This window comes from Gobius niger, assembly GCF_951799975.1.
Source record: "Gobius niger genome assembly, chromosome: 22".
Lineage (NCBI taxonomy): Eukaryota > Metazoa > Chordata > Actinopteri > Gobiiformes > Gobiidae > Gobius > Gobius niger.
Genome location: NC_136873.1, coordinates 7,792,860 through 7,818,724, shown reverse-complemented (window position 1 = coordinate 7,818,724; position 25,865 = coordinate 7,792,860). Strand labels below are relative to the sequence as shown.

The 25,865-nt window shown below is 35.2% G+C and overlaps 1 protein-coding gene across 1 annotated transcript; it reads left to right on the top strand.

Moving 5' to 3' along the window:
* Window positions 1–215: 215 nt before the first annotated feature.
* Window positions 216–24,780, top strand: LOC306981493 (ectonucleoside triphosphate diphosphohydrolase 2-like; the record flags this gene model as incomplete). Its single annotated transcript, XM_079581101.1, has 9 exons — window positions 216–511; window positions 4,771–4,928; window positions 8,531–8,681; window positions 11,220–11,379; window positions 14,459–14,686; window positions 17,663–17,935; window positions 19,841–19,960; window positions 20,047–20,181; window positions 24,539–24,780. 9 exons carry the CDS (start codon window positions 216–218, stop codon window positions 24,752–24,754), a joined length of 1,737 nt encoding a protein of 578 aa, XP_079437227.1. The 3' UTR covers window positions 24,755–24,780.
* Between the last annotated feature and the right edge of the window lie 1,085 nt (window positions 24,781–25,865).

The window sequence follows — 25,865 nt, the reverse complement described above, 5'->3', positions numbered from 1 at the left end:
ATGATTTTGCCTCTGTTTCTACGACCACCATCTTTTTGCTGATGATGCCAGTCAAAAAAATAATAATAAAAAGCCGAACTGGAGAAAATGCTCTCGGTGAAGGCTGTTTTTCAGTCCCAGTCCGCCCCTGTATGTCCCAGCAGGGGGGTCGGAGAGGAACCTTTAAAGAAACTGTCTGTAGTGCCTTCCCTCCCGGCAGGACGTGTGAACACCGTATGGCAGCTGTTTACTGTTTCTCCACCGCCGACATTAAGATTCAGCTCAGGTCCGTCCCGCTGCTCCCTCCCGGCTGTAATTCTTGTACTCACGGCCTCAAATCCCCGGGTTTCTTTAGAACTACATTAAAGCCGAACGACCACACGCGGAGTGAGAAGACCTCCGTTAACAAACGCTGCTGGCAACGCTCCGAGTCAGCTCTAACAAGCGGGTCCTTCATAAGTGACACATGCTGGTGGGAGCAGTCGGACATGAGCCTGAGTCCTCGTGTTTCCTCGTTAATGATGGTAGTGATGTACACTGCTCACAAAAACTTAGGGCACACTCAAATGTTGTGTGCCCTAGGATGATGTTGCAGCAGCAGAACGTAGGGCTGCTCGATTATTGAAAAAATAATAATCACGATTATTTTTGTCATAATTGAAATCACGATTATTCAAACGATTATTTGTTGCCTTTAAAAAAATCCATCAAAAAAGTGACAAAAATCCATCAAAAAAGTGACAAAAATCCATCAAAAAAGTGACAAAAATCCAGCAAAAAAATGACAAAAATCCATAAAAAAAGACAAAAATCCAGCAAAAAATGACAAAAATCCAGCAAAAAAGTGACAAAAATCCAGCAAAAAAGTGACAAAAATCCAGCAAAAAAAGACAAAAATCCAGCAAAAAAATGACAAAAATCCATCAAAAAAAGACAAAAATCCAGCAAAAAAAGACAAAAATCCAGCAAAAAATGACAAAAATCCAGCAAAAAAGTGACAAAAATCCAGCAAAAAAGTGACAAAAATCCAGCAAAAAAGTGACAAAAATCCAGCAAAAAAGTGACAAAAATCCAGCAAAAAAGTGACAAAAATCCAGCAAAAAAGTGACAAAAATCCATCAAAAAAAGACAAAAATCCAGCAAAAAAATGACAAAAATCCATCAAAAAAAGACAAAAATCCATCAAAAAATGACAAAAATCCAGCAAAAAATGACAAAAATCCAGCAAAAAAGTGACAAAAATCCATCAAAAAAGACAAAAATCCAGCAAAAAAGTGACAAAAATCCAGAAAAAAAAGACAAAAATCCAGCAAAAAAGTGACAAGAATCCATCAAAAAAGACAAAAATCCAGCAAAAAAGTGACAAAAATCCATTAAAAAAAAGTGACAAAAATCCAGCAAAAAATGACAAAAAAATAAATAAAAAAAATAATAGAAAAATAATATTAAAAAAAGTCAAAAAATAAAGTTTGACCAAAAAAAAATAAAAAAAATTGATTTTTTGCGATTATGCTAATTTTGTAATCGTTTACTGTTGTAATCGAAATCGTAATCGAATTTCGATTAATTGCACAGCCCTAGCAGAACGTTCTCCAGGGCGTCTCCAGACTCTGTCTCGTCTGTCACATGTGCTCAGGGGGAACCTGCTCTCATCCGTGAAGAGCACAGGGCACCATCGGCCAATCTGCCAATCGCTGTGTTCTCGGGCAAATGCCAATCGGGCTGCACGGTGTTGGGCAGTAAGCACCGGCCCAACGCCCTCATACCCCCCTCATACCACCCTCATACCCCCCTCATACCGCCCTCATACCCCCCTCATACCCCCCTCATGGAGTCGGTTTCTGACCGTTTGAGGACCAACATGCACATTTGTGGCCCTCTGGAGGTCATTTTGTAGGGCTCGGGCAGTGCTTCTCCTGTTTCTCTGTGCACAAATGAGCAGATAGCGGTCCTGCTGCTGGGTTGTTGACCTCGGCCGCCCCCCCCCAGGTCTCCTGGTGGACTGGCCTGTCTCCTGGTATCTCCTCCAGGCTCTGGACACTGCGCTGGGAGACACAGCAAACCTTCTTGCCACAGCACGAATGGACGTGCCATTTTGGATGAGCATCACTCCCTGAGCAGCTTCTGACAAAAAAAATGACAAAATATGACAAAAAAATGACAAAAAAATGACAGAAAAATGACAAAAAAATGACAAAAAAATGACAAAAATGTGACAAAAATTTGACCAAAAAATGACTAAAAAATGACAAAAATGTGACAAAAAAGTGACAAAAAATTGATGAAAAAGTGACATAAAAAGTGATAAAAATTTGACCAAAAAATGACAAAAATGTGGCAAAAAAAATGTGACAAAAATGTTATAAAATGTTACAAAAAAATAACAAAAAACAAACTAAAAAATAACAAAAAAATGACAGAAAAATGACAAAAAAAATTACAAAAAAATTACTAAAAATGGACAAAAAATGACCAAAAAATGACAAAAATGTGACAAAAAATGGACGAAAAAGTGACAAAAAAGTGATAAAAAAAAAGTGACAAAAATGTTACAAAATTTTACAAAAAAATGACAAAAATTTGACACAAAAATGAGTTGAAAACCCAACAAAAAAATGATGGAAAAGTGGCAAAAATGTCACAAAAATGTCACAGGAAATTGACAAAAAATGGTCGAAAAAATGACAAAAATTTGCCACAAAAAACGACAAAAATGTGACAAAACAAATAACAAAAAATAACAAAAAATTGACAAAAAAAATGACAAAAAAATGACAAAAATGTGACAAAAAATGACAAAAAAATGACGAAAAAATTACGAAAAAATGACAAAAATGTGGTTGTAGATGCTCCTCATGATGCCTCTAGTGGTGAGAACACTGGACAAATGCAAAAGTGTTCCAAAAATACGGTCCAAAGGATGAAGACAGGGAAATGGTCTGTGGTCACCACCTGCAAAACCATTCCTCTTTTGCAGTGATTTTGCTAATTGCCTCTCATTTCCACCTGTGTCTGTTTAATTTCCACAACACCAAGTGAAACTGATTCACAATAAGCGTGGCTTCCTAACTGGACAGTCTGATATCCCAGACATTTGACTGACTTGGAGTTACATTGTGTTTTCTGAGTGTGCCCTAAGTTTTTGTGAGCAGTGTATTTTGCATTGGGGAGGTGATTGTGTGAGGAAACTGCATCACCGACTCAAATACTGACAGGAGTGAAAGGAGACGTGGAGAGAGTGGATGTGAAGGCGACTTTGAAGTGTGAAAACTCGCACTCTCACACTTGAGGGAACGTGCAGTGATGTTTTCTCTTTGCTCTGTGCTCTAGTGTTTACATTTTTTATTATGAAGCCTTTATAGGGCCATATGGAACAGGGTTGGGCACTGTTAAGCCATACCAGCAAAAATCCAGATTGTTGTTGATTTCTGGAGATTATTATTTTTATTCATGCAGTTCTTATATTTGAAGAGTTTAGAGGTGCTAGGCTAATGCTAGGCTAGCGCATGTCTATGGTAACTAGTAACTCCCACCTGAACCGAGCACATTTTCTCCAGTTTGGCTTGACCCCAGTCCAAAAGCTTCTGGAAAAAAGCTGTGAAAATAGCAACAAAACTGAGACGAAAACAATGATGGAAATGTGACAAAAAAGTGATGAAAAATTGATGAAAAAGTGGCAAAAATGTCACAAAAATGTCACAAGAAATTGACAAAAAAATGTCGAAAAAATGACAAAAAATTGCCAAAAATGTGATAAAAATTGGACAGAAAATGACAAAAATTTGATAAAAAATGTGACAAAAAAATGTGACAAAAAAATGACAAAAAAATGACAAAAATTTGACAAAAAAATGACAAAAAATGTGACAAAAATATGACAAAAAATGGACAAAAAAATGACAGAAATGTGACAAAAAATGACAAAAATGTGACAAAAAAATGGATGAAACAATGACAGAAATGTGACAAAGATGTGACAAAAAATGACAAAAATGTGATAAAAAATGTGACAAAAAATGACAAAAAAATGACAAAAAAATGACTAAAATTTGCCAAAAAATTGCCAAAAATGTGACAAAAAAATGGATGAAACAATGACAGAAATGTGACAAAGATGTGACAAAAAATGACAAAAATGTGATAAAAAATGTGACAAAAAATGACAAAAAAATGACAAAAAAATGACTAAAATTTGCCAAAAAATTGCCAAAAATGTGACAAAAAAATGACAGAAATGTGACAAAAATGTGACAAAAAAATGACAAAAATGTGACAAAAATGTGACAAAAAATGACAAAAATGTGACAAAAATGTGATAAAAAATGTGACAAAAAATGACAAAAAAATGACAAAAATGTGACAAAAATGTGACAAAATATGACAAAAAAATGATAAAAAATGACAACAATGTGACAAAAAATGACAAAAATATGACAAAAATGTGATAAACATTGGACAAAAAAATGACAAAAAATGTGACAAAATATGACAAAAAAATGATAAAAAATTGACGAAAATGTGACAAAAAATGTGACAAAAAATGTGACAAAAAATGACAAAAATGTGACAAAAAATGACCAAAAATTGCTAAAAAAAAAAATGGACGAAAAAATGACAAAAAATGACGAAAAAATGACAAATGTGACAAAAATTTGATACAAACTTGACACAAAAAATTGACAAAAATTAGATTAAAAAATGACAAAAAATGACAAAGTTACAAAAATGACTTGAATACCCAACAAAAAAATGATGGAAAAATCTGCCGTGAGGAAAAAGCTCCTCTCTCAGGCGGGAGTTCAGAGGTCAACAGCTCTGTCCTGTGTTGCAGTATGGGATCGTGCTGGACGCCGGCTCCTCACACACCGCTCTCTTCATCTACAAGTGGAGAGCGGACAAGCAGAATGGCACGGGCATCGTCACGCAGCACAGCGAGTGTCACGTCAAAGGTACTGCATGTCAAAACAACCTCCTCTCCACTCACAGCTTCAGCATTCATCCACCCCGAACCGAGACGTGAGCGACACAGCTGCCTGGAGACGGACTGGCTGAAGCATGGCGCCCAGTCTGCACCCACCCCAGCTATTCTCATCCCAACACACATGAGCCTGTTTACTCCTGTTTTTATACAGTTTTTAGATCTTTAATTTGATCATGTGCAATGCAGGATATTGTGCAAACGGACAAGATCCTTTTTTCCGAACCAGAGAGTGGATGTTGTAGGACTGTCTTGGCTGACACGTCTCTGCAGCATCGCGTGGTAGCAGCCCAGTAGCCCTGTGCCACAAAGCCACTTTATTACAAAGTGTAAATGGGTTTCTGATGCCGTGCTTCCTCCCATAGAAGTCCAAAATACTTCAATACTCGGATAAAGTTCCTTTATTTGCCACAGATTTACTTCATTGACTAATAACAAGGGGAAAAAATCTTAAAACAAGAGATTTTGTCTTGTTTTAAGGAAAAAATTCTGCCATTTTTTTCTTGCTAAGAATTCTTATTTCCAGAATATTTTTCTCATCATAAAACAAGAAAGAAACACTAAATTTAACCAAATAAATGGCTAGAATTAAGCAAAATGTCCTCAGAAAATGGAATCATTTAAGGAAAACATTCTTGTTTAGTGAAAAATTGGGGGTGTTTTACTTAAATGTTGCTTGATTTAAGGAAAATGTTCTTAATAAATACTAATATTTGAGGAAAATAGTGCCCAGGACCCATCTCCATGATGTGGAGCCAGGCTGATGGTCAGAATCACCTGGCTGGAGGATTCACCTATTGTACATGTTTTTAGTGGTGGGGAGAACATGCTCCACACAGAAAGGCCCCGTCCTGGTGGGAATCGAACCCGGGACCTTCGAGCTGTGAAGCTGAGGCTCTAACCGCTGTGCCACCGAGCCGCCCACTTTAAAGAATGGAATGTTTTATCTCTCTGTGAGAAGCAGTTCTTACATTAAGAGTTGTTGATCTTAGTTTTTCTTAAAATAAGAAAAAATATTGTTCTGTCTGAAGCTGAAGAAGATTCAAAATCAGCATGTTTTTAGCAAATTTATCTGAACAAGAAATGGCTGGATTTTATTTCCTAAAATAAGATTTTTTTTCTCAAGAAAACTTTGCTCGGCAAAACATTATTACTTTTTAGGGAAAAAATAGGAACTTATTTCTTAAAGTAAGACATTTTTTACTTGCTTAGAATCCACTTTTTGCAGTGTGTTTGGCTTCTACAGGGTGCTCGAGGGTTCATTGGAGCCAACCAGTCCACATGTGTTTTATGGATTTGGAGAAAGCGTTCGACCGCGTCCCTCGTGGTGCCCTGTGGGGGGTGCTCCGGGAGTATGGGGTCCGGGGCCCTCTGCTAAGGGCTGTCTGTTCCCTGTATGACGCAGCAGGAGCAGTAAGTCAGACCTGTTCCCGGTGCGTGTTGGTCTCCTCAGGGCTGCCCTTTGTCACCGGTTCTGTTCATTACCTTTATGGACAGAATTTCTAGGCGCAGCCAGGGGCCGGAGGGCGTCCGGTTTGGGAGCCTCAGAGTCTCATCTCTGCTGTTTGCGGACGATGTTGGGGAGTCCTTGCCTCAAGTGGAGGAGCTCAAGTATCTCGGGGTCTCGTTCTCAGTGAGGGATGGAATGTGAGATCGATAGACGGCAGTGATGCGGTCGCTGTATCGGTCTGTCGTGGTGAAGAGGGAGCCGAGTCTGGGGCAAAGCTCTCGATTTACCGATCGATCTACCCTCACCCACCCTCACCTATGGTCATGAGATCTGGGTAATGAAGAAATAATAACGTTTTTTTTTCTTTTACTTCAGCTGAAACAACCGAGTCCCTGAACCAACTGCATCAAAACCCGGATCTAACATTTTTCTTTTCGGCTCCTGCTTTCAATACTTTCATTTTGTCCGACACCACACTGGTATCGTGTAACGGCGCCCAGCCCTAGTACTGCAAAACATAGATCTGAGGATTGCATTTTTTTCCTGGTATTGTGCAGCAATAGCTCGACTATGATACACTTAGTCATCAGCAGACGCTCACACATCATCTGAGGACTCGGACTTTGCTCCCCGCGCCCCACGCCTGCCGTCATTAAACACGCAGGATAAATAAACTAGACAGGTAAGAGGGCATGCCTTTACAGCAGGGAAAACGACAAGCGATTAGAACAAAATGGAGGCTGTGAGGAGGCGAGGAATTGAAGCAAAGAAATGGCCCCCCTGAACTGGCTCATTATGCTTTACAATGAAGACTCGCTTGGTGGGAGTTTTCTTGATGATGATGGTGCTGCAGTTACATTATCTCACCACTAATGCTATCGGGCGCTGTTTGCCCCTTTCAGGCTTTGGTGGCTTCTTTATGAACCCCTTAAACCCTTAACTCCCACCTGAAGCGAGCGCATTTTCTCCAGTTTGGCTTTACCCCAGGCCAAGAGCTTCTGGGAAAAAGGTGTGAAAATAGCGACAAAACTGAGACGAAAACAATGATGGAAATGTGACAAAAAAGTGAGAAAACATTGACGAAAAATTGATGAAAAAGTGGCAAAAGTGTCACAAAAATGTCACAAGAAATTGGATTAAAATGCACGAAAAAATGACAAAAAATGACCAAAAAATGACAAAAATGTGACAAAAATTTGATTAAAAATTGACAAAAAATTACAAAAAAATGATAAAAAAAATGACAAATGTGACAAAAATTGGACCAAAAAATGACAAAAAAATGACAAAAATGTGACAAAAATGTGATTAAAAATTGACGAAAAATGACAGAAATTTGATAAAAAATTTATGACAAAAAATTACAAAAATGTGACAAAAAATTACAAAAAAAAGTTACAAAAATGAGACGAAAACAATGATGGAAATGTGACAAAAAAGTGAGAAAACGTTGACAAAAAATGGATGAAAAAGTGACAAATGTGTCACAAAAATGTCACAAGAAATTGGATAAAAATGCACGAAAATATGACAAAAAATGACAAAAATGTGACAAAAAATGACAAAAATGTGACAAAAAATGACAAAAAATTGATTAAAAAATGACAAAAATGTGACAAAAAACGACAAAAAATGACCAAAAATGACCAAAAAAAGACAAAAAAAATGACCAAAAAAATGACAAAAATTGGACCAAAAAATGACCAAAAAATGTGACAAAAATGTGATTAAAAAATTGACGAAAAATGATAAAAATGTGACAAAAAAATGACAAAAAATGTGATAAAAAATTGACAAAAATGTGATAAAAAATTGACAAAAAAAAGTTACAAAAATGAGTTGAATACCCAACAAAAAAATGTTGGGTGAGGAAAAAGATCCTCTCGGTTCAGGCGGGAGTTAAGAGGTTAACCCACACCTTAACCAAGCACTGTTCGACTTTACCCAAATCTAAAATGTTTTGGGGATTTCTATGGTATTCTATTTCTATTGTATCTAGCAGCCTACGGGTGAAACTCGGAAAATTAGAATCGCTAACACACACGTTAACACACATGCTAACACACATGCTAACACGTGTTTTGATTGATTGGCTACGGCGTGTGATTCCTCTGTGTGTGCAGGTGGGGGCATCTCGAGCTACGCCGGAGAGCGCGGGGGGGCGGCGCGGAGTTTAGAGCCTTGTCTGGACCAAGCTGCGCGGGACGTTCCCAAAGACAGACACTCCTCCACCCCGGTTTATCTGGGGGCCACGGCCGGCATGAGGCTCCTGCAGTGAGTGTCCCTATACCTGTTTTAAACACAGGCTGTGTCCGAATGTCCACCCTATTCCCTATATAGTGACTCTATAGTGACTATGTAGTGGTCACAATGCATCTGGAAAAGTAGTGAGCATCGATGGTCACTAAACGGGTCAATATAGACCACAATGCATTGCGAGAGTGGGAGAAGAGCCTGACAGCGACAGGTAGGGCTGCTCGATTATTGAAAAAATAATAATCACGATTATTTTGGTCATAATTGAAATCACGATTATTCAAACGATTATGTGTTGCCTTTAAAAAAAAACATCAAAAAAGTGACAAAAATCCATCAAAAAAGTGACAAAAATCCATTAAAAAAAAGAGAAAAATCCAGCAAAAAAGTGACAAAAATCCAGCAAAAAAGTGACAAAAATCCATTAAAAAAAAGACAAAAATCCAGCAAAAAAGTGACAAAAATCCATTAAAAAAAGACAAAAATCCAGCAAAAAAGTGACAAAAATCCAGCAAAAAAGTGACAAAAATCCAGCAAAAAAGTGACAAAAATCCAGCAAAAAAGTGACAAAAATCCAGCAAAAAAGTGACAAAAATCCAGCAAAAAAAGACAAAAATCCAGCAGAAAAAAGACAAAAATCCATCAAAAAAGTGACAAAAATCCATCAAAAAAGTGACAAAAATCCATAAAAAGAGACAAAAATCCATCAAAAAAGTGACAAAAATCCATAAAAAGAGACGAAAAATCCATCAAAAAAGTGACAAAAATCCATAAAAAAAGACAAAAATCCATCAAAAAAATGACAAAAATCCAGCAAAAAAGTGACAAAAATCCAAAAATTAAAAATTTGAAAAAAACATTTAAAAAAACATTTAAAAAAAAAATATTTGAAAAAAAAAAAAAATATATATATAATCGATTTTTTGCGATTATGCTAATTTTGTAATTGTTTACAGTTGTAATCGAAATCGTAATCGAATTTCGATTAATTGCACAGCCTTAGCGACAGGTCTTTGAACTAAACAACACGACTGAAGTAAATCAGCTGTTTCAGTCGTGTGTTTGTTTTTCTCATGAATAAACGACCAAAATATAAACGGTTACGGTGAAAACATGCTAACGTTAGCTGCACCTGAACATTCTGTCCAGTACCTGTTGTGACGGTCACTTTGCACATTGTGGTGAATCTAGGTGTTTATAGATGTGGCAATAAAATGAAACTCCAGCAGGTTTGTATATAATCATTTACCTATAAAACGGGGAGTGTCTCGGACTCTTGGTAGAAGTAGGTCATCTGCTCAGGCTACTGTCACTCTCAATATCAGCAATAGCAAGTAGACGGGCACACATTAAACCTCTTAACCCCCGCCTGAACCACTTGAACCCCCACCTTTACCCAAATAAAAAAAAACCATCAACATACCGACGAAAACCAGAAGGAAAAAAAGTGACAAAAAAGTGGCACAAACTCACAAATGTGGCAGAAATTTGATGAAAAAGATCAGTATTGTAGGTCTTAGCTTTCAAATGAGGCATTACTCTGGCCTATAGGCTGTAAGCTCCCGTCAGGAAGCTTTTATATGTGGGTTTTTGTTGAGTTTTTGTCACATTTTTGTTGAATTTTAGTCATTTTTTTGTTGGATTTTTGTTGAATTTTTGTCATTTTTTTGTTGAATTTTTGTCATTTTTTTGTTGAATTTTTGTCATTTTTTGTTGAATTTTTGTCTTTTTTTTTAAAAAAAATGTCACATTTTTGTTGAATTTTTGTTGAATTTTTGTCACATTTTTGTTGAACTTTTGTCACATTTTTGTTGAATTTTTGTCACATTTTTGTTGAATTTTTGTCACTTTTTTGTTGAATTTTTGTCACATTTTTGTTGAATTTTTGTCACATTTTTGTTGAATTCTGGTCTTTTTTTTTTAATTTTTGTCACATTTTTGTTGAATTTTTGTCATTTTTTTGTTGAATTTTTGTCACATTTTTGTTGAATTTTTGTCACATTTTTGTTGAATTTTTGTCACATTTTTGTTGAATTTTTGTCATTTTTTTGTTGAAAGCTGAACAGGAGAAAATGTCAAGAGGTTTTGTTAGAGGTTGCACAATTGACTCCTCTTAACTTCATATCATAACAACGCCACCATAGAAGTGACTTCCTGTTTCGGTCCAGCACGCCAAAATAAAAGCACCATCTTATTCATGAGTTCAGCAGTTCATTAGTTAAACATCCTTTCTGCCTAACTATTACCAGACAAAACACTTAAAAGGGTGCAGCTTTAGTGTTACAGCAAAGCAACAAAGGCCTGAGTAGTGGATTTGTTATGTGGAGTCCCTCAAGGTTCCGTTTTGGGTCCTGTTTTATTTTTGCTGTATTTGAGCGATGTTTCTTTCCACCTGATCGCTGATGATGTCCAGCTTTACTGCTCTTTTAAGCCGTCTGAGATTCAGGAAGCTTAACTCCTCGCTCCATTGTCTTGTGGAAATAAAACAAAGGCAATAACTCCGCAGAGAACATGACGAGAACGTGACCCGCCTGCTGTCCCTCTCCTCTCACCCAGGATCTCCAGTCCTCAGCAGTCGGCTCAGATCCTGCAGGAGGTGGAGCAGAAGCTGAGGTCGTACCCGTTCGACTTCAGGGGAGCGGCCATTTTGAGCGGCGAGCAGGAGGGCGCGTTCGGCTGGGTCACCGTCAACTACCTGCTGGAAAACTTCATCAAGGTACAGGCATATCTGATAGTGGAGCATGGGGGTTATAAAAGGAGTTAGGGCTGCTCGATTATTGAAAAAATAATAATCACGATTATTTTAGTCATAATTGAAATCACGATTATTCAAACGATTATTTGTTGCCTTTAAAAAAATCCAGCAAAAAAGTGACAAAAATCCATCAAAAAAATGAAAAAAATCCATCAAAAAAATGACAAAAATCCAGCAAAAAAAGTGACAAAAATCCAGCAAAAAATGACAAAAATCCATCAAAAAAATGACAAAAATCCATCAAAAAAATGACAAAAATCCATCAAAAAAAGACAAAAATCCAGCAAAAAATGACAAAAATCCATTAAAAAAAAAAGACAAAAATCCATCAAAAAAATGACAAAAATCCATCAAAAAAATGACAAAAATCCATCAAAAAAATGACAAAAATCCATCAAAAAAATGACAAAAATCCATCAAAAAAAGTGACAAAAATCCATCAAAAAAATGACAAAAATCCAGCAAAAAAAGTGACAAAAATCCAGCAAAAAAAATGACAAAAATCCAGCAAAAAAAATGACAAAAATACAGCAAAAAATGACAAAAATCCAGCAAAAAAGTGACAAAAATCCATCAAAAAAAATGACAAAAATCCAGCAAAAAATGACAAAAATCCAGCAAAAAAATGACAAAAATCCAGCAAAAAAGTGGCAAAAATCCATCAAAAAAAGACAAAAATCCATAAAAAAAAGACAAAAATCCATCAAAAAAATGACAAAAATCCATCAAAAAAATGACAAAAATCCAGCAAAAAAATGACAAAAATCCAGCAAAAAAATGACAAAAATCCATCAAAAAAATGACAAAAATCCAGCAAAAAAAGTGACAAAAATCCATCAAAAAAATGACAAAAATCCAGCAAAAAAAGTGACAAAAATACAGCAAAAAAAATGACAAAAATCCAGCAAAAAAAAAGACAAAAATCCAGCAAAAAATGACAAAAATCCAGCAAAAAAGTGACAAAAATCCATCAAAAAAAATGACAAAAATCCAGCAAAAAAATGACAAAAATCCAGCAAAAAAGTGGCAAAAATCCATCAAAAAAATGACAAAAATCCAGCAAAAAAATGACAAAAATCCAGCAAAAAATTAAAAAAAACCAGCAAAAAAAAGACAAAAATCCATCAAAAAATGACAAAAATCCATCAAAAAAATGACAAAAATCCATCAAAAAATGACAAAAATCCAAAAATTAAAAATTAGAAACAAAAAAAAAAAGTGAAAAAAAAAAAATTGGAAAAAAAAAATATATATATATATTTTTTTTTAAATTATAATCGATTTTTTGCGATTATGCTAATTTTGTAATCGTTTACTGTTGTAATCGAAATCGTAATCGAATTTCGATTAATTGCACAGCCCTAAAAGGAGTTCCAACTTCCTTGTTTGAAGCATTGCATTTTCATCACACATTTTCCAAGGACGTGACGTGAATCCCTTTTGGGGGGTCTCGGGGTCCTCCTCCTCCAGAATTGCAGGGTTCAGTGTAGGAAATCTAAAGTAAAACGTTTAAGAGTTAATGTTTGGAGAAAAATAGACTCTAGAGAATAAAACAATGTAGGTTCTCAGTCATCCAGGTAGTTAATCAACTCAACAAAAGGGGTGAATAAAAAAAAATATGTAAAAGTAAGTCCAGTTGTGTTGATTCACCCCTTTTGTTGAGTTAGACTCTAGAGAATGTTTATTTGGTAAAAGTTAGAATATTAAAACATGAAACAGGTCCTTCATGTAGAAACCGTGGTCATTACTGAACTTGACTGAAGTTAATAACCACAAAGATACAACAGTCCTGGATTCAGAAGTTCTAATAAGGGCTGCTCGATTATAGAAAACATAATAATCATGATTATTTTAGTAATCATTTAAATCACGATTATTTGTCGCCTTTAATAAAATATCGGTCACACTTCATATTAATGGTACATGAGTTAATGCATGATTTCATGATACATTCATGCATTAGTAAATCATGACTTCTCAGGAACAAACATGTTGGATCATGGACGACTTCACCCCTGAATTAAACATGTAACCACTGTAATAAATGGTAAATGGTACATTTTCTCTACTTATAAAGCGCTTTTCCACCTACATTAGGCACTCAAAGCGCTTTACAGCAAGGATCCACTCACCCATTCATACTCTCACTCATACACCAATGTACGCAGACACTGGGGGCAATGTGGGTGAAGTGTCTTGCCCAAGGACACAACGACAATGTGCACTTTCAGGAGGTGGGATTCGAACCCCCGACCTTCCGATCATGAGACGACCCTCTACTATCTGCGCCACTGCCTCTCCTCCTCCCCCTCTTCTCCTCTCTTCTTCTCTCCTCTCCTCCTCCCCCTCTTCTCCTCTCTTCTTCTCTCCTCTCCTCCTCCCCCTCTTCTCTTCTCCTCTCTTCTTCTCTCTTCTTCTCTCCTCTCCTCTCTCCTCTTCTCCTCTTCTCTTCTCCTCCTCTCTTCTCCCCCTCTTCTCCCCTCCTCTCTTCTCCTCCTCCCCCTCTTCTCTTCTCTCCTCTCTCCTCTTCTCCTCCTCTCTCCTCCTCCTCTTCTCTCCTCCTCCTTTCTTCTCTCTCTCCTCCTCCTCTCCTCCTCTCTTCTTCTCCTCTCTTCTCCTGTTCTCCTCTCCCCTCTCTCTCTCTCTCTCTCTCTCTCCTCTCTCTCCTCTCTCCTCTCTCCTCCTCTCTCCTCCTCTCTCCTATTCTCTTCTCCTCCTCTCCTCCTCTCTCCTCTCTTCTTCTCTCCTCTCTCCTCTTCTCTCCTCCTCTCTTCTCCTCTCTCCTCTCTTCTCCTCCTCTCTCCTCTCTTCTCCTCTCTTCTCCTCCTCCTCTCTCCTAATCTCTCCTCCTCCTCTCTTCTTCTCCCCTATGGCATCGGGTTCTTCTGTCATTTCATATCAAGTAGAAAGCAACATTTATCTCATTTAAAACATGGACATGCTTGAGTTATTAAGGCCAGTGCAATGGCTCCCCCTGCAGGGCCTCGGTGGCGCCGCAGAGAGACCGCTCCACTGTAGTAAACGTCGCGTGTCTCCTCAGTACAGCTTCGTGGGCCGCTGGCTGAGCCCGGGCCGGGGCACGGTGGGGGCGCTGGACTTCGGCGGGGCGTCCACGCAGATCACGTTCGCCACAGAGGAGCCGGTGGAGGAGCGGGACGGCGGGTACAGCCTGCACCTGTACGGGCAGCACTACTCCCTCTACACCCACAGCTTCCTCTGCTACGGGCGGGACCAGGTGCTCAAGAAGATCCTCGCCCGCCTCATCCAGGTACATTCAGATGAAGAAGAAGTTCGTAATCATTAGGGCTGGGTGTATAAGTATCAAAAGCAGGTACTGAGGAAAAATACTTTATCTTTCGATCCAAGTATTAATGCAGTTGGTCCAGGGAAAGAACCTCTAACCACCGGCCTGAGCGTAATGTTTTCTCTCCACTTTGCCTTTTTACAAATCCTTTCCTAATTTCTTTCCCAATTTTTCCCCAGTTTCTTTTTTACATGTTTTTCCAAATTTGTTTCCTATTTTTTTTTCTATTTTTTTGCCCAATGTTTGCTCCATTTTTCTCCAATTTTGTTTTTTTTTTTTACATTTTTTTTTCTTATTTTTCTCAATTCCCCATTTTTTTTTTTTTAACTTTTAACTTTAACTTTAACTTTTAATTTTTAACTTTTTTGTGTGATTTTTTTTTCCAATTTTTATCACGTTTTTGTCACATTTTTGTAATATTTTTGTAATTGTTTTGTAATTTTTTTTATCACATTTTTGTCTTTTTTTGTCATTTTTTGTCATTTTTAATCACATTTTTGTCACATTTTTGTCACATTTTTGTCACATTTTTGTCACATTTTTGTCATTTCTTTGTCTTTTTTTTTTGTCAATTTTTTATCACATTTTTGTCACATTTGTGTCATTTTTTTGTCATTTTTTTGTCATTTTTTGTCATTTTTAATCACATTTTTGTCACATTTGTGTTATTTTTTTGACAAATTTTTATCAAATTTTTGTAATTTTTTTTGTCATATTTTGGGTCAAATTTTTATCACAATTTTTTTTTTCACGATTTATGCTAATTTTTGTATATATTTTTTAATACTAATATTTTCCGTATTTCCTCCTCACTTTTCCTCATTTTTTAACCCAATTTATTCTGCATTTTTTTCTCTATTTTGGACCCATTTTCCCACAACACAATTTTTCCTAATTTTTGCCACAATTTGTCCCGTTTCCCCCTCAATGTATTCCCCTTATTTTCCCTATTTTGAGCCAAATTTTCCCAACTTTTACACGTTTCCCCAATTTTTTGCTCATTTAAATTTTTTGTACTACTAATATTTTCCACATTTCCACCCATTTTTACTCCCTTTTCCCCCCTTATTTTTACCTTACATTTACTTACTTTACATTCTTCGTCATTTACGTATTTAGTACTATATTCATCATTTAGCATTTGTTGAAGTACTTTTTGAAAGTTTAGATTTTTCTCCAAATTGTTTTCCCCCTTAACTGTTTTCAAACATGAAAGATATATGATATCAATAGATAGATATCTATAGATACAGACGGCATCTCTGGTCATGTTTGAAAACAGTTAAGGGGTAAAACAATTTTGAAAAAATGAAACATTTCTCTAATTATTCAAAAACTACTGTAACAAATGCTGAATTATGAATATAGTTTTCTACTAAATAAAGATACAAAGACATGGGGAGGAGCAAAGTGGTTCAACAAACCATAAATACATAAAAAACAGAGAATGCTAACTTGATGCTACATGTTAGCATCGGGCTAATGCTAACGGTTAGCTAGCGCTTGCTACAACTGCCGTTTTTTCACTTCGACTGAACAATCTGCTGTGAGAAAATATCCATATGGGCCCGATTTACACTTGACTTTATTTGTATGTGATGTATGTGAAAATGGCAAAAAATTGTGAAAAATCGTGTTTCTCTAAAGATTCTATTTTCCCCCTCAGCGAAGCCACGCCCCCTTCTATGACGAGATGCCGACTGTTTCTATAGATTCAGACGGCATCTCTGGAATCGCCCATATATGGTCATGTTTGAAAACAGTTAAGGGGAAAGTTTGGAGAAAAATCTACTTCTCTAATTATTCAAAAACTACTTTGACAAACGCTGAATTATGAATATGGTAAATAAAGATACAAAGACATGGGGAGGAGCAAAGTGATTCCATAGCCCATAAATCATAAATAACGGAGAATGCTTTAACCCCTTAACTCCCACCTGAACCGAGCACATTTTCTCCAGTTTGGCTTTACCCCAGTCCAAAAGCTTCTGGAAAAAAGCAACAAAACTGAGACGAAAACAATGATGGAAATGTGACAAAAAAGTGACAAAAAATTGATGAAAAAGTGGCAAAAATGTCACAAATATGTCACAAGAAATTGACAAAAAATGACAAAAAATTGATAAAAAATGTGACAAAAAATTACAAAAATTTGATACAAATTTGACAAAAAATGACAAAAAAATGACAAAAAATGTGATTAAAATGTGATTAAAAATGACAAAAAATGACAAAAAAATGACAAAAATGTGACAAAAAATTACAAAAATTTAATAAAAATTTGACAAAAAAATAACAAAAATGTGACAAAAAATGACAAAAAAATGACAAAAAAATGACAAAAAAATGACAAAAAAATAACAAAAATGTGACAAAAAATGACAAAAAAATGACAAAAAAATGACAAAAAAATAACAAAAATGTGACAAAAAATGACAAAAAAATGACAAAAAAATGACAAAAAAATAACAAAAATGTGACAAAAAATGACAAAAAAATGACAAAAAAATGACAAAAAAATGACAAAAAAATGACAAAAAAATAACAAAAATGTGACAAAAATGTGATTAAAAATGACAAAAAATTACAAAAAAAATACAAAAAATGACAAAAATGTGATAAAAATGTGACAAAAAAATGACAAAAATGTGACAAAAAATGTCAAAAAAATGACAAAAATGTGATAAACAAATTACATGATGCTACATGTTAGCATGCTAGCTAGTGCTGCCTTTTTTTTTTTTTTTTTTTTTCGCTTCTACTGAACAATCTGCTGTGAATAAACATCCATATGGACCCGATTTAGACTTGACTTTATTTGTATGTGATAAATAAGTTTAGATTTCTCAAGAAAATGGCTAAAAATGTTTTCCCCCTACGGTAACATTAGCCTGTGCTGTGAGTGGCCAGTTTCAGGTCTTTCTTTTGTCCATGTTTCAGGCTCAAGGCACATCCGGGACCATCGCTCACCCGTGCTATCCTGCCGGACACAGCCAGAAGGTCTCTCTGAGCAGCGTCTTCAGCTCCCCCTGCACCCCTGCGCCCCCCGACCCCCAGGCCGCCCCACCCCCGGCTGAGCTGACCGTCCGGGGCACTGGGCACTACCGGCACTGCCTGGGCAACGTGACGCAGCTGTTCTCCTTCGACTCCTGCGCCTTCTCCCGCTGCTCGCTCAACGGCGTCTTCCAGCCCAACGTCAGCGGCGGCTTCATGGTCAGTCTGTGGGGAACATCAGGCCACATCTGGAGGCCAGTGTGGGGCCCATGTTTGTCACCTAAAGAGTTGCGTAATGCAGCTTTAAGTTATTGAAATGTAAAGTTGAATATTTGCTTTGTTAGATTAAGTAAACAGTGTTGGGGAGAAAACTTAAAACTGAATACTTGCCTTAAAGTGTATTTTGTAATGTATTCCAGTACTCTGGTCAATCAGAGTGCTGTATTCTGAATACTTTCACTTGCACGTGTTGTGTGTACTCTCGCTGTAGGATTAAAAACATGTGTAAGTTTATTGCACTGACGTTTATTAATGCTTAGTTTGCTCATTTATCACGAATTAGACAAAGTGCTTAACTTCTTAACTCCCGCCTGAACCGAGAAGATCCTTTTCCTAACGTCATCAGATTTTTTTTCAGCATTTTTTTGTTCATATTTGTAATTTTTTCGTAAATTTTTTGGGCACATTTTTATCACATTTTTGTCATTTTTTAATCATTTTTTTGTCATTTTTTTGGTTCAATTTTTATCAAATTTTTGTAATTTTTTTGTCAATTTTTTTATCAAATTTTTTGTCATTTTTTGTCATTTTTTGTCACATTTCTGTAAAAATTTTTTGTCTTTTTTGTCATTTTTTGTCACATTTTTGTGACATTTTTGCCGCTTTTTTTTAATCAATTTTTCATCATTTTTTTGGGTCATTTTTTGGTCCATTTTTATCAAATTTTTGTCATTTTTTTGTCTCATTTTTGCAATATTTTTGTCACATTTTGTCACATTTTGTCACATTTTTGTCATTTTTTGGTCGATTTTTTATCACATTTTTGTCATATTTTTGTCAATTTCTTGTGACATTTTTGGTCCATTTTTGCCACTTTTTTTAAAATCAATTTTTCATCTTTGTTTTTGTAATTTTTTGGTCCATTTTTTATCACATTTTTGTCATTTTTTGTCACATTTTTTGGTCGATTTTTTGGTCGATTATTTGGTCGATTTTTTAATCAAATTTTAGTCATTTTTGTCACATTTGTGTTATTTTTTTGTTATTTTTTTGTCAAATTTTTGTCATTTTTAGTCTTTTTTTTGTCTTTTTTTGTCATTTTTTTGTCAATTTTTAATCAATTTTTTGTCATTTTTTTGTCACATTTCTGTCATTTTTTTTGTCATTTTTTATCAATTTTTTGTCATTTTTTGTCACATTTTGTCACATTTTTGTCAATTATGGTCGATTTTTTATCACATTTTTGTCATATTTTTGTCAATTTCTTGTGACATTTTTGTGACATTTTTTGCCACTTTTTTTAAAATCAATTTTTCATCTTTTTTTTGTCATTTTTTAGTCCATTTTTTGGTTCATTTTTTAATCACATTTTTGTCATTTTTGTCACATTTTTGTTATTTTTTTGTAATTTTTTAGTCAAATTTTGTATCAAATTTTTGTCATTTTTTGTCTTTTTTTGTCATTTTTTTGTCATTTTTTTGTCAAATTTTGTATCAAATTTTTGTCATTTTTTTCTCACATTTTTGTCAATTTCTTGTGATATTTTTTGTGACATTTTTGCCACTTTTTCATCAATTTTTCGTCACTTTTTTGTCAATGTTTTCTCACTTTTTTTGTCACATTTCCATCATTGTTTTCGTCTCAGTTTTGTCGCCATTTTCCCACCTTTTTTCCAGAAGCTTTTGGACTGGGGTAAAACCAAACTGGAGTTACTAGTACTGGAATACAGCGGTACATGTACACTGTTACTCCCCAACACTGTTAACGTCAACTACATTCACATGAAAATTCTGTCAACTAGAACTTAAACCCACTTTAAATGTAATTCAGAAAAACATCACAGGAACATCTTTGGTGAACTTCTATTTTTCTGATATTCCTTTTTCCTTCCATGTTTGTCTTCAGGCCTTCTCCGCTTTCTTCTACACGCACTCGTTCCTGCAGAAAGTAACCGGAGTTTCCGTGACGACGCCTTCGCAGCTGGAGGACGCGACCAAGAGCGTCTGCGGCCTCAATTTCAACCAAGTACGGAAATCCTGCTTTGGTTTTTATTACGAGGAACTGATGAAAGCAAACCTCCTTATTATAAAAAATGTTTCCGTCTCTTCCAGCTGCTCCTCGTGGCCCCGGAGCAGAGGTCGCGCCTCCAGGATTACTGCGCCTCGGCCGTGTTCATGCAGGTGCTCATGCTGCGAGGATACGGATTTGACGAGAAGTCTTTCCCACAAGTGTCCTTTCAGAAGAAGGTACGTGGTCGATACACTGATTATATGTTTGGTGAATGGATTAGCAGCTATAATAAACTAATGGAGATTTTAGATGGTAAAATACTGGAGCTATTGTACACATTAACCCCCTAACTCCCACCTGAACTGAGCACATTTTCTCCAGTTTGGCTTTGCCCCCAGTCCAAAAGCTTCTGGGAAAAAGGTGGGAAAAATGACGACAAATTGACAAAAAATTGACAAAAAAAATGATGAAAAAGTGGTAAAAATGTCACAAAAGTTGACCAAAAAAAATGACACAAAGTGATAAAAAAAAATGACGAAAAATTTACAAAAAATTTAAGAAAATATTATGAAAAAATTACAAATATGTCACAAAAATTGACCAAAAAAAATGACAAAAAAATGACAAAAATTTGACAAAAATATTGACAAAAAATGGACAAAAAAGGACAAAAAAATGACAAAGTGACCAAAAAATGACAAAACATTCACTAAAAATTTACCAAAAAAAGATGAAAAAATGATAAAAATTTGACCAAAATATTGACAAAAAATTTGACAAAAAAGGACAAAAAAATGACAGAAAAATGACGACAAATTGACAAAAAATTGACAAAAAAATGATGAAAAAGTGGTAAAAATGTCACAAAAGTTGACAAAAAATGGACAAAAAAAATGAGAGAAAGTGATAAAAAAAAATGCCGAAAAATTTACTAAAAATTGAAGAAAAAATTATGAAAAAATGACAAATGTCACAAAAATTGACAAAAAAATGACAAAAATGTGACAAAAAATTGACACAAAAATTGACAAAAAAGGACAAAAAAAAAACAGAAAGTGACCAAAAAATGACGAAACATTTACTAAAAATTGACGAAAAAATTATGAAAAAATGACAAATGTCAAAAAAATTAACCAAAAAAGATGAAAAAATGATAAAAATTTGACAAAAATATTGACAAAAAAATGACAGAAAGTGACAAAAAAAATGACGAAAAAATGTACAAAAATGACAAACAATTGACAAAAAAATGATTTAAAAAGTGGCAAAAATGTCACAAAAAAATGATTAAAAAAATGACAAAAAAATTGACAAAAAAATTGACAAAAAAATGATGAAAAAATGATGAACATGTGACAAAAAATTTACTATTTGACAAAAAAAATTACAAAAAAGTTACAAAAATTAGTTGACCCCCCCCCCAAAAAAAATGATGAAAAAAAAATCTGACGTGAGGAAAAAGATCCATCTAGATGAGTTTTGTAGATTGAATGTATGTATGAAATGAATGAAAATAGTAGCTGCTTTAGTTTTTACATGACGTAAGGCTTTTGTAAATTGCAAAAATTCATTTAAATAAATTTGGAAGAGTGGTTTGATCTTCAAAAATGTATATTTGTGAATATGTTGTTTAACTAAGAGTATACAAGTATTATAAAAACGTTCTAGTCTTTGTGTAGTCTCAAGAACTAGTTTTAGTCCTGTTTTAGTCACCAAAGAGCTATTTTCAGCTCGTCTTTAACTCACTGACTGTCAGCCATTTTGAAATCAGAGAGCTCCCCACTGCCAGAGGTTTTAAGGATTTTGACTGTTTTTTCAAGACCCACAGAAAATTTAGGTCTAGGTCTATGTCAACACCAAACCCACCAAACTAAGACTAGACTCTCTTCTTTCATCTAAAAAAAAAAGTTTGTTTGTACCTCTTTCCATTCATTAGTAATCGTCTGTAGAAAATAGGTGAAATCACACAAAATGCTGTTTTTTGACCAAAAAGAGAGAATGAAAGAGCAATGCTGCCACCTAGTGACTCAATGAAAGAACGTCACTCAGGGAAAAGAAAAGCATCAAAATAGCGAGGAAATAGAGGATGAAAAGTCATGAGAAAAACACGGACAAAAAAAACTACAAAAACAGGGACAAAAAAACTACAAAAACATGAGAAAAACAGGGACAAAAAAAACTACAAAAACATGAGAAAAACAGGGACAAAAAAAGCTACAAAAACATGAGAAAAACAGGGACAAAAAAAGCTACAAAAACATGAGAAAAACACGGACAAAAAAAGCTACAAAAACATGAGAAAAACAGGGACAAAAAAAGCTACAAAAACATGAGAAAAACACGGACAAAAAAACTACAAAAACGTGAGAAAAACACGGACAAAAAAACTACAAAAACGTGAGAAAAACACGGACAAAAAACCGACAAAAACATGAGAAAAACACGGACAAAAAAACTACAAAAACGTGAGAAAAACACGGACAAAAAAACTACAAAAACATGACAAAAACATGGACAAAAAAACTACGAAAACATGACAAAAACACGGACAAAAAAACTACAAAAACGTGAGAAAAACACGGCCAAAAAAACTACAAAAACATTAGAAAAACACGGACAAAAAAAGCTACAAAAACATGAGAAAAACAGGGACAAAAAAAGCTACAAAAACATGAGAAAAACACACGGACAAAAAAACTACAAAAACGTGAGCAAAACACGGACAAAAAAAACGACAAAAACATGAGAAAAACACGGACAAAAAAACTACAAAAACATGACAAAAACATGGACAAAAAAACTACGAAAACATGACAAAAACACGGACAAAAAAACTACAAAAACGTGAGAAAAACACGGCCAAAAAAACTACAAAAACATTAGAAAAACACGGACAAAAAAAGCTACAAAAACATGAGAAAAACAGGGACAAAAAAAGCTACAAAAACATGAGAAAAACACACGGACAAAAAAACTACAAAAACGTGAGCAAAACACGGACAAAAAAACCGACAAAAACATGAGAAAAACACGGACAAAAAAACTACAAAAACATGACAAAAACATGGACAAAAAAACTACGAAAACATGACAAAAAAACTACAAAAACGTGAGCAAAACACGGACAAAAAAAACGACAAAAACGTGAGAAAAACACGGCCAAAAAAACTACAAAAACATTAGAAAAACACGGACAAAAAAAGCTACAAAAACATGAGAAAAACAGGGACAAAAAAAGCTACAAAAACATGAGAAAAACACACGGACAAAAAAACTACAAAAACGTGAGCAAAACACGGACAAAAAAAACTACAAAAACATGAGAAAAACACGGACAAAAAAACTACAAAAACATGACAAAAACACTTACAAAAAAACTACAAAAACGTGAGAAAAACACGGACAAAAAAACTACAAAAACATGAGAAAAACACGGACAAAAAAACTACAAAAACGTGAGAAAAAACACAACAAAAAATGATAGAAAAAATGATTAAAAAAACAACAAAAATATGACAAAAATGTGGCGACGTGACGAAAAGTTTCCATCACTTTTGTAGGTCTTAGCTTTCAAATGAGCCGTTACATTGTTGCTCTTTTAGATTCGGGTAAAGCCCAGTATAAAAAAAACATGAATCTAAAAGGAACTCCGTGGAGTATGGTGTGCAAGGTACGTGGTTGATGCACTGATTATATGTTTGATGAATGGATTAGCAGCCATAATAAACTAATGGAGATTTTAGATGGTAAAATACTGGAGTTTTTGTACACATTAACCCCTTAACTCCCACCTGAACCGAGCACATTTTGTCCAGTTTGGCTTTACCCCAGTCCAAAAGCTTCTGGAAAAAAGGTGGGAAAATAGCGACAAAACTGAGACGAAAACAATGATGAAGATGTGACAAAAAGTGAGAAAATATAGACAAAAAAATGACAAAAAATGGACAAAAGAAAGACAAAAAAAAGGACAAAAAAGGACAAAAAAATGACGAAAAATTATGAAAAAGGGGCAAAAATGTCACAAAAATGGACAAAAAATGGACAAAAAATGGACAAAAAATGACGAAAAAATTGACAAAAAAAGGACAAAAAAAAGAAAAAAAAATGACGAAAAATTATGAAAAAGTGGCAAAAATGTCACAAAAATTGACAAAAAAACATTTTTTACAAAAAAAAAAAAGTTTCAAAAATGAGTTCAAATCCCCCCAAAAAATGATGACGACGTGAGGAAAAAGATCCATTTAGATGAGTTTTGTAGATCTTATCTGTCAAATGAGGCGTTACACTGGCCTACAGGATTTGGGTAAAGCTGAACTGGAGAAAATGCTCTCGGTTCAGGCGGGAGTTAAGAGGTTAAAACACTTGGACACCACAGTGAGTTAGATGGATTTACATTTTAACACCAGACACGCTCAAGGCTTTGCTGCAGCCGTTCCCATTGAAAAACCCAATTGACGTCTATATACGTCATTGGCAGTCAATGAGTTAAAAAAGGTGCGCCAACATAATGATAATGAAAGTCCTCATTAACAACACTCTGTACCCGCCTCTGATCCCCAGTCCAGCCTTGAACACTTGTCTCTGTCCCCCCAGGCTGGAGGCACGTCCGTGGGCTGGGCTCTGGGCTACATGCTGACCCTGAGCAACCTGCTGCCGGCTGAGAGCCCCGTGCTGCGGAAGGCCCTGACGCTCGGGGCCTGGGGGACCCTCATGTTCCTGTTCGCCCTCCTCCTCACCGCCGCCGTGGGCTTCATGCTGCACCGAGCCTGCGGGGCGAAGAGCGAGGGCAACATTGACAGCCCTATATGAAAAAAAACAACAACCCCGAGTCAGTGGCAGCTTCAATGTACATTAGTTTGTTTTTTTATGAGGAAGTAGATTGCACTGAAATGTGTTTTTAAATCGAGGTTTGTACGACTGATTGTGGACTTTCATTGTAGACGTTTGTATGCAGATTTGAAGATGTGAATAAACACTGTAGATGTATTCTGTATTTCTGTAGTTGTTATTGTGACTATGGCAGGAGCGCCACAAGGGAAATAAGTCTGTGATGAAAGCGGGTTGGGGCGTTAGTGCCCGGCAGATAAATGGTGACACAAATAAACATCATGTGTAAGTGGAAGGCTGGGATGAGGACAGTTTTATCTTGAGGTTCATTACTGCACCTGTTTCTTACTACTGATTTAATATAGACAATGAATCCAGAGCTCATGAAACGTTGATAGGTTCATTTAGGTGAACAGTATGACAGAGGGCAAGTATTTTACAGCTAAAATGACATGAAAAGCAACTAGGGCTGCTCGATTTTTGAAAAAATAATAATCACGATTATTTTTGTCAATTGAAATCACGATTATTCAAACGATTATTTGTTGCCTTTAAAAAAATCCATCAAAAAAGTGATAAAAATCCAGCAAAAAAGTGACAAAAATCCATCAAAAAAAGACAAAAATCCATCAAAAAAAGACAAAAATCCATCAAAAAAGTGACAAAAATCCAGCAAAAAAGTGACAAAAATCCAGCACAAAAGTGACAAAAATCCAGCAAAAAAAGACAAAAATCCAGCAAAAATAGTGACAAAAATCCATCAAAAAAAGACAAAAATCCAGCAAAAAAGTGACAAAAATCCAGCAAAAAAAGACAAAAATCCAGCAAAAAAGTGACAAAAATCCATAAAAAAAAAGACAACAATCCATCAAAAAAAGACAAAAATCCATCAAAAAAGTGACAAAAATCCAGAAAAAAAGTGACAAAAATCCAGCAAAAAAGTGACAAAAATCCAGCAAAAAAGTGACAAAAATCCAGCAAAAAAGTGATGTGAAAGTGAAATCCAAAAATTTAAAATTTAAAAAAAAAAATTAATTTTTTTTTTTTGAAAAAAATAAAAAAAACAATTTTGAAAAAAAAAAATATTAAATCG